Source organism: Pelophylax lessonae (assembly GCF_965119305.1).
Source record: "Pelophylax lessonae genome assembly, chromosome: 2".
Classification (NCBI taxonomy): Eukaryota; Metazoa; Chordata; class Amphibia; order Anura; family Ranidae; genus Pelophylax; species Pelophylax lessonae.
This window is the reverse complement of record NC_138769.1, coordinates 161,940,803-161,954,241: the sequence shown is the minus strand read 5'-3', so window position 1 is coordinate 161,954,241 and position 13,439 is coordinate 161,940,803. Positions and strand designations below refer to the sequence as shown.

The 13,439-nt window shown below is 39.7% G+C and overlaps 1 protein-coding gene across 2 annotated transcripts in view; it reads left to right on the top strand.

Moving 5' to 3' along the window:
• LIMK1 (LIM domain kinase 1) overlaps positions 1-1,924 on the top strand; it is a 290,955-nt gene extending 289,031 nt beyond the window's left edge. For both annotated transcript variants that reach the window (XM_082246022.1, XM_082246023.1), the window contains one exon: positions 443-1,924. In XM_082246022.1, coding sequence (XP_082102148.1) covers positions 443-605 — 163 coding nt within the window. In that variant the 3' untranslated portion in view covers positions 606-1,924. The remainder of the gene's footprint in view (positions 1-442) is intronic.
• Positions 1,925-13,439: the final 11,515 nt, after the last annotated feature.

Genomic DNA, 13,439 nt, shown 5'->3' with positions numbered 1-13,439 from the left:
AAGTGTTAGTCTCTTTTTTTAAAAAAGGACATTTTTCTTATAGAATATATATAATATATTGTATGGCAACCAATGCTTGTAGAAATATAGATGGCAGCTATTGGTGGTCTCTTCTTCTGAAAAATGCTAGTTGTCTTGCCATGATGATCAGTACTTTCTGAGTCACTGAGCCAGAACAATACGTAGAGCAGTTGTTCTGAGTTCATTTGCTGCATGCTTCTTCCAGGATGTGAAACCGAGGATATCTAAGTAACTAGCATTTTCAGAAGTTGGATAGTAATGGCAGTTCCTATATTTCTCTTAGCACAGGTTTCCCTCAAAACAATCCTCTCCCATATTATCAAATAACGTATTACTTTTAGGTGCTTTCTAGCTCATGGTAGTGATGTGTTTAACATTCTTGGATCCTCACTGTCTCTTTTCACACGTTATTGTTTTGCAGGCCCAGCTTCTCACAGCTTCAGCTCTGGCTGGACTCATTGCTCAGGCACTTGACTCTGCAGCTCCCCCTTAGTTCACATCTTGAGCAGCTTGAGCGAAGCTTTTGGGAGACATATCATAGAGGAGAGAGTACCCTGCACTCCCATCCTGAAATCACAGAATAACACAACTGGCAACGGAAAAGAAACCCAGATACAAATACCCCAGTGTTGTGTGTATGGGGAACTCATGTTGCTTACTTTGCAAGGAGAGGGGATAACATATCCCTACACCTAGGTTAAATGAAGAGGATCTTCTGTGTCCAAGCTTACTGGTACTGCTTGTGAGCAATGAAGGGAAATCCAAAGATGCATTCTTGCAGTTCCAATGGGTGCCTAATGAGTTTAATTAGCTTGTAATGGTCCTTGGACTGTCATTGGTAAAGATGAACAAGGCTTTTTGTGTGCCACTCACTAAACCACTTACAAAGCCAGTATGCGTTTTGTGGTTTTAAAGGCGTCATTTCATCACATCCACCCTGCATGGCGCCCCGTTTGTTCAAACTTCCTCTAAAAAAGGAGCATTCTGCACCTTGTGTAAATACCTGTATGTATATTTAGACCCTCCTGTACATATTGTCCTAATGTTTGTGACTTTAGCCTGTCATCCCTGATCTCTTGTTCATGTTGCCAAGAAGGGCTTACTGATTTTTCTCTGTCCAAAGCATTCTGGGCCTGGGAATTATTCCCTAACAGGACCATTATGCATGTAGGTATAAAAACAGTGAAGAATTTGTGATGTAGGCCAGCTGTCTTACACAAAAACACATTTTATTTCTTGTTATGTGTCTACAAATTTAGCACTTATAGATTGGTTAGAAGCTTTTAAAACCACCAGCATATAAATGTTTGCATATGTTCACTTGCAACACCTCTAGGGGTCTCTGTATACCCCAGAAGAAAAATACAATACTTAGGTGTCAACCTATCTCTATTTTATATAGCTTGAAAATGGTAGTTGTCCTGACATGACAGCATAGTTAACAATGGACTATCTGCCTAAAAGCCAGTATGTACAGTATGTTGAAGTTATGTAATAGATGTATAGCTTGGGGATGCATTAGCAAGTACAGTAGCTTAGATAAAAATGAAATGAGGCTACTAAAGGCTTCCTCCAGTGCTCTCTTTTACATGCTTGCTGTGTTCTATAAGTGCACTTCATGTCCCCTCCCCTCATGTTACATACAACATCCATGAGTCTTTGTTTTCCTCTGTGCCGCAGTTTGCACATTTAAATAGCCCACAGTTTTGCCTTATATTATGTATGTGGAAAGTATTTCATGGAAAACATCAATATTAATATTTTTTGTAAGTTTAGGGTTCTAAATGCTGAAATGCCCACACCATATAATGCTGAATGTAGGTTTGCCGAATCTAAACATGGATTTTGCAGGCCATGCCTTTTTTTCTACATTGGAAGGTAGGTTTTTGTTCTTGTCTAGATTTCCTTTTAACAACTGTTGATTACCCTAGTTCACCAAATTCTCACACAAAAAACATCTGACATTATTGGAGACTTTGACATGACAATCGCAGGTTATAGCCATTTTGTTTCAGCTCTGGAACAAACAGAACACAATCATTGAAATGCTATATCAAAATATGATAGCAGCACAAGAAATAACCCTCATATTATGCAATCCTAACCCACTTTCAGTTAGGTTATAAAAAATATACGTGTCCATCACTAGTAGACATTGAACATAACAAAATCCACCTTCTCAATTTTACAATGTAGTTGTCACCCATACAGAGGACAAGCATTTTTTGTTTTGTTTTTAGAATTAATCAATTTTTAAGGTACCGAATACATAATCAGTTGCACTTCAAGCTACAGTGCTGTTAGTGGCTGCTATTAAAGTTAAAAGATGCATTCATTACGGTAGGTCATACTCAGAAACTGTCTGCCTTTAATGACTGGTATACTTTGCAATAAATCTAATTTTATAGGTTTGCTTGTAATAAAGATCTGCTTATAAAATACACAGATTTGCAAAGGTTCCCATACTCAACCACTCAACCTTTTCCTGGACCTTTTGCTCAAATTTAAATGTGAAGGGAGATTCTACTTTCATTAAACAGTTGATCTAAGATATATAATTACTATACAATCCAAATTGTAATTTATTTATTTTTTCTTTTTAATACATTTGCATTACAGTCTAATGGTTATGATTTAAGCTAATAGGAAGCATGCAGTGTCCTCTTCTGAAAATAGAGCCTGGCTGAAGCCACAGCAGAGCATCTGTGTGCTACCAGAGCCACCTAATGGTTGCTGAGAGAGCCAATCAATAGATCTGCCTACACACAGGTCCTGTCCTCTGGACTGACTTCTGCAACCAGTACCCAGAGGAAGCTTGGCGCTAAGGAATGATAATTACTGTACCATCAAGTTTACCTTTTTTTCGGAGTTTCCCAAAAATGTGATAACAATGTTATTAGTAGCTCTTAATATAAAGCAGATTATAATTTTGGTAATACGGGCATGTAATTATTAGTTTGACATTTTTTTATCCATTATCAAAAAAATAGATAGCAAATGACAAACCAAATGTATAAATGAGGTCTCTACCTGCAATCACTTGAAGTTTAGGTTCACATGCTCTACCTGCAGGAAGTGCAGGGAAAAAGTCCCCGACTGTTCCGTCCCTGCACAGAAAAGTACCATGCAGCTTTGTGCACCTGAAAACGTTCTGCATTTTTGATGCATAGGGGTGTCATTAAGAATTAATGGCATCCCAGTTCATCTGCTAAAGAGCAGCGCCTTTTAGCTGCGGGTGAGGAAACGTGTGATTTTACCTGTGCCCCACACCTGCATATGTATGAACCTAGGCTAAGGAGTACCCCCAATGCATTTTAATAGGGGTCCCCCCCACATTCAATAAAAAATGTACCGAGGTTGACAGAAACTTGATATTTTTTTAATTTTTTTTTTTTGTTTAAAAGTATAAGACCATATCTGAAGTTTTGAGCTCTCACCAGTTCTGTCTCCACCGTAGGGAGCCCTTTCCCACCTCCAGACACCCACATCTGACAGCCAGGCTTTGCCGTGAACTGAATTCCTTGCCATTCAGCATTGTGTTCTCAAATACTTTCTTCATAGGGATATATGGAGAGTTCACTCCAGGAAGTTCTGCTCACGGCTAAGCTTTTCAAGGCAGTGCTGGTAGTGAATCAAGATTTCATATAAAGACCTAATGGATGATTAAATCCCCTCCATCCCAAACTAGACAGTGTTTGGAGTTTCTGAAATTTGTATTCATTGTAAATTAGTAAAGTCCAGGATGACATGCCAGTAGGGTACAGACTTTGGTAGAATGTTAGGGAGCTCTAGACACACTCCACTTAGGATTAGGCGTAGAAACCAACAATAATATTATCATATGTAAGGGATTATTTTTACAAAAAAATATATTTTAACTACTGCTATTTTAAAGTGGCCCTTGATAAACATGTTATTTTACTTTGAAATTTAAGCCTGACCTGATAGTTTACTAGGACTCTGCACATACAATAATCAGTGACTGTTCTTTCTCACATATTTAGGTAACCGTGCATCTGGAAAGTATTCACATATTTTGTTCTGTTATAACTTTTTTTGCAAAATGGATTAAATTCATTATTTTCCTCAAAATTCTAAAAATAACCCATAATGACAATTTGAAAGAAGTTTGTTTGAAATCTTTGCAAATATTAAAAATATAAAACAAAAAAAATCACATGTACAGATGTAGTCACATCCTATGCTCAATACTTTGTTGAAGCACCTTTGGCACCAATTACAGCCTCAAGTCTTTTTGAGTATGATGCTACAAGCTTGGCACATCTATTTTTGGGCAGTTTCTCCCATTCTTCTTTGCAGGACCTCTCAAGCTCCACAAGGTTGGATGGGAGCGTCAGTGCACAGCCATATCAGATCTCCCTAGAGAGGTTAAATCAAGTTTCACTCTGGGCTCTGGCTGGGCCACTCAAGGACATTCACAGAGTTGTCCCGTAGCCACTCCTTTGTTATCTTGGCTGTGTGCTTAGGGTAGTTGCCCTGTTGAAGGATGAATCTTCACCCCAGTCTGAGGTTCATAGAGATGTCTCTGTACATTGCTGCATTCATCTTTCCCTCAATCCTAACTAGTCTCCCAGTTCCAGCTGCTAAAAAACATCCCCACAACATGATACTGCCACCACTATGCTTCACTGTAGGGATTGTATTGGCCATGTGCTAAGTGGTGCCTTGTTTCCTCTAGAAATGACGCTTGCTATTCAGGCCAAAGAGTTCAATCTTTGTTTCATCAGACCAGAGAGTTTTTCTCATGGCCAGAGAGTCCTTCATGTGCCTTTTGGCAAAATCCAGTTGGGCTGTCATGTGCCTTTTACTGAGGAGTGGCTTCTGTCTGGCCACTCTACCATACAGGCCTAATTGGTGGAGTGCTGCAGAAATAATTGTTCTTCTGGAAGGTTCTCCTCTCTCCAGAGAGAAATGCTGGAGCTCTGTCAGAGTGACCGTTGGGTTCTTGGTTACCTCCCTGACTAAGGCTCTTCTCCCCCAATCTCTCAGTTTGGCTAGGTGGCCTACTCTAGGAAGAGTCCTGGTGCTTCCAAACTTCTTACATTTATGGATAATGGAGGCCACTGTGCTCATTGGGACCTTTAAAGCTGCAGACATTTTTCTGTACCCTTCCCCAGATCTGTTCCTCAATACAATCCTGTCCCAGAGGTCTACAGACAATTCCTTGGGCTTCATGGCTTGGTTTGTGCTCTGACATGCAAGGTTAACTGTGGGACCTTATATAGACAGGTGTGTGCATTTCCAACTCCTGTCAACTGAATTTACCACAGGTGGACTCCAAGTTGTAGATACATCTCAAGGATGATCAGTGAAAACAGGATGCAGCTGAGCTCAATTTTGAGTGTCATGGCAAAGGCTGTGAATACCTATGTACATGTGATTTATTTATTTTTTTTTTTTGGGGGGGGGGGGGGATTTTATTTTTAAAAAAATTGGCAAAGATTTTAAACAAACTTCTTTCACGTTGTCATCATGGGGTATTGTTTGTATAATTTTGAGGAAAAAATGAATTTAATGCATTTTGGAATAAGGCTGTAACATAACAAAATGTGGAAAAGGTGAAGTGCTGTGAAAACTTTCCGGATGCAGTGTATGCCGATCTGTCCTGTGCCCTTAATCCATTTTACGCTCTTGTGTTCAAGCACAAATATATTAAAAAAAGAACTCCCGGAAGCAATGATTTATCAAAACAGTCCCCTTAGCATAATCTCAACACTGCAGTTTTAGAAGAAACAACCACCTTCTTCTGTGGAAACAATGTAATGCTTTCAAACATGAAGTATGCCTGTGTGACTCCCTACTTTTCTGTCACTTCGGCAGCTCTGAGCCATACAAAAATGCATGAAGTCTTGCATCCCTTTGTTCCCTACAGATGCAAAACCCTGTTTAAACCACTAGATGGTGCTATGCAGATAGCGCTGATGGGAAAATCACATACTAGAGATGCTGGAACTCAAATAATGCCCTTCCTTCAAAGACAAGCTATTACTTATGTCGGCAACTAATCCTTCTTCTCTGGTTGCCGAAGGAGCTCATTTGCAAATCGAGACAGATCTTAGTGAGTACCAGAATTTTTTGGTACAATATATTTGCGCATATTTATAGCATGGTCTTGGGAACACATAATGCTTTTGTGGCTGAGTCTGAAATTATTTTTAAGATTAGCAGTAGAGATTGACTGGATTTAGATGAGCAACAACTGTAAATATTTATTCCACAACTGATTTAAAAGATGAAGTGCACCCTCCCATAATATCCCTCAGTGAGTGCACTCAAACTGCAGTGCCATTGCCAGTGTAGAGACAATTATGCGTAGTGCAAATCAGAAAACAAATGACTGCACAATGTTTCTTTAAAATACAAAATGTCTTCATCGTAATTCAACTTCGCAAACAATCTAAAATTGGCTACAATGCCCATAAAAACTCACATTGCATAGTACAGAACTGAATAGAGAAAAGTGAAGTACTGTAGGTGGAACAAAAGTTTTTTTGTGTCTGACAGAACTTTACCGGGTGCCATTGCACAGTAAAAATGTTAACTGCCTTCCGCCTGCCTTCTTATCTCTTAGTTTTGTGAGTTTTTTCTTGCTGTGTTTTTTTTATGGGAATTGTGACCCATTTGTAATGACTTTCATGTGGAAGTTAAAAAACGCAAATGCTTTATGTATTTAAGAAACAGCTTCATTTTGTACTACATGTGTGTATATTGTTTCTTTATCTCTTGTCATTACAATCTTCTACACTGAAAGTCAAGCAAAGAGGTCTTCAATCCGCTGACTGCTCATCATGCCTGAGTGACAGTCATCATGTTAACTAGTTAAAGTTTATGGTAAAGATTTACTTTGCTCAAAAAGAGCAGGCTAGGGATGGAAGTACTAGCTTCGGGGTTGGGATGTAAGAACCCATATATCACAAGTAAATGCCAAACATCACTGAATCATGCGGCAATAAGTGTCCCCTTTATTGGTTAGCTCTACTATGGATCCCATTGGTTAACCCCCACAAATAGCTGCTCTATTATTTGCAGGTGACAGGCAATATTTCACACACGTATGTCAATCGCTTTAAAAGGCAATCACAATATAAACAACAGCGCTTGGAAATGAATATTTTAGGTCTAGGCTAATGGTTGGATGTAAAAATGTTGCACATTATTTAATTTGTACTGTATGCCATTGGTCTTGAATACCACACTCTACTTGTTACTGTTCTGTTACACTTTGCTGCAAAACAATCTGAATACATGAAGTTGTCTCAGAAGCTGCAATGTGGTCCGTGTGTTTATTTCTCTGACTCATACCACAAGAAATAAGAAGTGGCAGGGATGAGGACTGCAGTAGTTCCACTCCTTACAATGCAGAAGCTGCATACAATTTTGACTAAAAATGAGGAACTGGTTAAGCTCCGTACACACGATCAGCACTGTACAAAAAAATACCACTTTCAAATCGATTGTGCGATAATTTGATTGTTCGTATACTGCTTTTGTCCGAAAATTTTCCGAAGTGATAACGAAAATTTTTCTCATATTATACCTGATCGTACGATTTTTGTTTAATCAGTACAGTTTTCATCTGAAGATACAATACAAATACATTACATCCCTTCTGAATTTTTATTCTGTTGTACGAGAATTTTCGTACTTTAGTAATTATTTGTTTTCAATATGGAGACTAGCATGCAAAAAAAAGAAAGAAAAACAGACGATCATTGGTCTGAAAATCTCATCGTGTTTACTAGGCTTGAGTGTATAGTAGACTTGATCCATTTTAAATGATTGTATACATTATAAGTACTTTTTTATCAGGAAGTTTCAATCCTAAAGTTTTGGTTCAGTACTGGTTTACCAGAAGTGACAGCAAATTAAAAAATGCGTTGTGGTAAGCAAAGCAACATTAGCAGTAAACTGAATGTCTCAAGCTACTGTATATCACACTTAAAGTATAACTAAATGCAATTTTTTTTTTTTTTTTTCTTGTAAAAGCACCTTTTTTAATTGAAAGTAAAAAAAATTCCCCAACTTTTGGTTGTTCCTAGTAAAGTAACGGAAGGGAAATATTCCAATGGGGACACTAGTTCTGGTGACCTGATGGTCCCTAAGGAATTCCCTTAATTTTCAAGGATTTCCTCTCACTTCCTGTTTGGCTATGGGACAGGCAGTGAAGGTAAATTTTTGAAATAGTACACAGATGGTAAAAAAAAAAAGAAATCTGACAGGGGCTATTATAACCCTCCCTTGCTCTATCCAAAATGAATGAAAACGTTTTGCCTATAGTTCTACTTTAACCGCTTGCCGACTGCGCACAGTATATTTACTGCGGCAGTCAGCCCCGGCCAGGCAGAGTGACGTAGATCTATGTCACTAGCCTGTCACCGGGTTTTGAGCCAATAGCCTCGTCTCGTTCACAGAGGAGTCCCGGCGTGTGACCGGCTGACCCGATGTCCGCCGGTCACACTACGATCGTCGGTAGAGCGGGAGAAAGGCGGGTGGCTTATGTAAACAAGCCACCTGTCATTCTCCCCTGTGTAAAAATGGAGATCAGACGGTTCTACTATGTAGAACCATTGATCTCTGTTTTTACACTAGTAGCCATGTCCCACTACAGTTAGAAGCACGCCCCTAGGACACACTTAACCCCTCCCTGTCCAATACAGTTAACACCTTCCCTGCCAGTGTCATTTTTACAGTAACAGTGCATATGTATAGCACTGATTACTGCAGTAATGTCACTGGTACCCCCAAAAATGTCAGTCATGGGTCCGATCTGTCCGCCACAATGTCGCAGTACCGCAAACAAAATCGCAGATCGCCGCCATTACTCGTTAAAAAAAAAAAACACCAAAAATGACAAAAATGTTCCATTTGTTAGTAGATGCGATAACTTTTGCGCAAACCAATCAAAATACGCTTTTTGCAAATTTTTTTACCAAACATATGTAGCATAAAACAAATTGGACGAAAATGTTAAAAAATTTTGATTTTTACATTTTTTTTGGGGGGGGGGGGAATTTCATATAAAAAAAAGTGAAAAATATTGTTATTTTTGCAAAATTTACGCTCTTTTTTTGTTTATAGCGCATGATCAAAAAATCGCACAGGTGATCAAATACCACCAAAAGAAAGCTCTGTTTGTGTGAAAAAAAGGACGTGAAATTCGTTTAGGTACAGCGTTGCACGACCGCGCAATTGTCCGTTAAAGTCACGCAGTAAAAAATCGCAAAAAACCCCCTGGTCAGGAAGGGGGTAAAATCTTCCGGGCTTAAGTGGTTAAAGTGAAACTATGGGCAAAATCAAAAATCACCCATATGATGCAGTCTGTCAATATCATTACCACAGCAGCCTTTGTTTTTCTGAGTACCCCCTGTTTTATTGTCTGTTGATCCTGTCAGTAAGTCTTATTCATTTAGTTAAAACATTTATTCTAAAAGGGAAAATAAAAATGAAACTGCTTAAAAAGTGTTATCTGGAGTTCAGCAGATGGTCACCAGCTGTCCAATACCCACCCCTGAAGAGTGTTTAAATCAACAACGCTCACACTCCTGGGCAGTGGGTTTGTCGAACTGCTGGAGACCCAGACCAGCCTGACTACATCCCCTTTCAAAATATAAAGGTTAGGTTGGGCTTTAAATAGTGTATGCCACAGAAAAAGTAAAAATTTCTATGAATATAAAACATATTTCATGCTGGCACAAAAAATGCCTTAATAAAAAAAAAGAAATGATGTATAAGTCAAGACATTAGGAATTGGATGATTGAGTCAATCCAGAAAAGATTTTCACTCCTCTGAGAATCATTACTGAAGGAAAAAGAGCTCACAAAAAAGTGGACTGTTCCGGTAGTAGATCCTGCCAACTCAGTTTTAAACAAACATCTTACTGTATCTATAGAATAAAAATGCCTACAGGTAGAGTGAATATCTCCTAAACATGCACTGTTTAGGAGATTTTCATATTTGCAGCAGCCAGCGACATCACTGGCGCATGCGCTCTGAATGGACGGCACACTCAAGTGTGCCGTCCATTCAGAGTGATGTGCCGCGACTGTGACTCCTGTGTGCATGTGCGGGAGTGACATAATCGCAGCCTAGCCATTCAAATGGCTGTAGCGTGCAAACCCGGAAGGGATCCACTTTACGGGTAAATCTGTCATAATGTGCTAGAATTAAGTGCATACTAGCACATTATCACATTAACCTGCAGGGGGACCATTTCTTTTTTAATTATTATTATTTAAATAGAGTTTACTACCACTTTTAAAGGCTCTCTTTACATTCATAGGCTTAGAACTGCAACCACCTTTTTATATACTGTAATTTCTGTCTGTCAAACTGCAGCTAACTGGACTATTGCAATGATGCAATGAACAATAAACACGATCCTATATAATATATATTTATATAATTACAGCAATTACCCTCTGCTTTGCTTTTTTTGTGTGGATGCCCTAAAAGAAATCAGGACACAAAAGGACAGATTTTTGTCCATATGAATCCACAGAATCTATCACAGAAATAGATCCACAGAATCTAGTTGCTATAAGTCTTCTGTAGCTGCCTGTAAAAAGACGCCTCACACTTTTTTTTGTGAGACACGTGAAAAATTCTTCAAAGATGTCACAGAAGGAAAATCCCTTCCATAGCAGAAGGTTTCAAAATGCTCCACCCAAGCTTCAGCTGCTAAGCCTGACATTCAGCTCTTTCATTTGGCACAAGACTTAGAACACAAAATCCATCAAGTCTACCCCAAAGTCTTCTTCCCAATGAAGGGGCTCCCACATGCCTAAGAGTTGGGGGATCTCTGTTACAGTTTACCCTTCTCTGGGACATGGATGTCCCACACCTATGAGTTCAATTGGTGGTTTCAAAGGGGTACAAAATAGAGTTCCAAATTTTATCCACTCACGGCTTCTTTCTCTCAAACCAACCGAAATTTGCTCAAGCAGTCAAATTTGTGGAATGCCTGAACCATCTCTTGTCCCAGGGAGTTCCACTACCTCTGGAAGCGAGGTTCAAAGAATTCTATGCAAACCTGTTCACGGCACCAAAGCCCAACAGTAATATTTGTCTTATCCTGGACCTAAAATCTCAAGACAAGTACCTTTTTAAGTTCCAAAGTTTCCTATGGAATCCAAAAGATCAGTTATTGCATCTCTGAGACCAGGGGAATACCTGGCATCCATGGACATCCAAGATGCCTATCTACATATTCCCATTTACCACCTCATTGGCATTTTCTGCTCTTCACAGTAGGGGACAATCACTTCCAGTTTGTTACACTGCCCTTTATCTATCCTCTGCTTCCATATTATTGATATAGGTACCTGCACCCTTTTAGAGAAACAAGTCCTGCTGCTCTAGGTGAACCAGCCAGGCTGCAATCCTAGAAGGAAAAACCGTGGAGTAGGGTGCACGCCCTATCACTGCTGCAGAAACCAGGATAAACGACGAGCGTGCTTTATCAAAACCATGGTTTTGATAAATCATGCTCATTGTGTGAAACCTGTCAACCTTTCCTCCTCTGCCTGCATGCCACTTTGATATGTTTTTATTGATCGTCAAGCAAAAGGACAGCTGGCAACTCTGTAAATCTTTCAATTCTTTATTTTCACACCTAAGTGAGTAAAATAGAAAAGGTGGCTAACGCATTTCGGTGATGAGCCTTGGTCACAGCACACACAACATATAAAAAAAACATTTATATATATATATACATACACATAATGGGAGACTCCACCCCCACACCAATCAATCAGTAATTAAATCAAGTGCTGTGCTGACCAAAAAGGTTCAACAGCTGTTACAAAATTGTAGGGGGGAAGTAGTTCCTAATGTGTGTTATAGCACTTTTCCACTGCAAGTACCGGCTCGGCTCTACTCGGCCCTGCTTGGCCCGGTTTGCTTTTCCACTGCTGGTACCGCATGGTACGGTGTTGGAACGGTTCGGTACAGTACGGTATGGTTTGCTTTTCCACTATAGTAGTACTAAAGCTAAGTGGGTGGGATAACAACGGGGTGGGATTCTTTGACCAATCAGTGGCTAGTAGTGACTGCATGCAAAGGATTGTGGGGTATGGTACCTCTTGGAACCACAATCGAGTAGGTACTGTTATTGAGAGCCCTATCGTTCTGTTCCATGCAGTGGAAAAGCGCCGCCATACCGTACCGAACCGTTCCTACACTATGCCATGCGGTACCAGCAGTGGAAAAGCACAAAAGCGAGCCGAACCGTTCGGTTCCATGCAGTGGAAAAGCGCCTTTAGTTAATACAGATGACAGCCTAATGGAACAAATTATATAGTACATTAAAATACATAAAACTTACACAAACACAGGTCATGTAATAATTAACTTAAGAAAAAGATCCACATCATAACGATGATTAATTTTCAAAGGCATCCTTGTTTGGAGGTTAAATATCCACCATACCTCCCGGGATAGGCGCTTATGGTGGATATTACTCCCTCGGGAAGACAAACCAACCTTTTCTAGTCCTTGAAAGGTAAAGGAAGTCATATTTCCTTGGTGCACATATTTAAAATGTTTAGATACATTAGACACATTCTTATCATTACTGTATAATGAGGCTTCATGGAAATGTTCACTTATTCTGGTCCTCAAGGGTCTGGATGTACATCCCACATATTGTTTGCGACAAGAAATACATTCCACAACATTGCACATGCCACAATTAATATATTCCCTAACTGATAATTCTTTCCCAGTTGCACATGAAACAACAGTTCTATGCTGTTTGGAATGCCTGTCACAAAAACGACACATATTTGTACCACAAATATACAAGCCAAAAGTTTGCAACCAAGTTTTGTGTGAATGTCTAGATTCATATGGACTGGGGGACAATATATTGCCCAATGTTTTGGCACGTCTGCTAGAAAATCTGCAGCTTGTTAAAATTAAAGGGGCCAAGTCTATATCTGTTGCAAGTAAAGGTAAGTACTTAGAAATAATATTTTTAATTAAACCAAATTCGATTGAATAAGTGGTAACAAAAGTAACATACAAACAAATCCTGGCGCTGAGGAACAGATGATCAGAGGTCCCAAAATAAAGTGGGGTGGATGGATTTTAGCCAAAAAACCAATAAGTCATGTCAGCCGCTCGTAGGAAGGAGAAGACGCCGCGGTGCTGCTGAACATCCTTGTGGCCGGATCGAGTTACTGGGGTCGACTCCCCCTCCCCCCCTCCTCCTCCTTCTCTTCCTTCTCTTCCTGCCCCTAGGTGCTCCCATCCTCACGGCATTTACACCTGGACAGGCGTCCTCACCCGATCCATGGGTCCATCCTCAAGGTATTGCCTCACTGCTGGAGGCTCCCTGCTGTCTACAGTGGCTTCCACCATTTTCATTGATTTTTAGTGATTTTAAATAAATTTGACA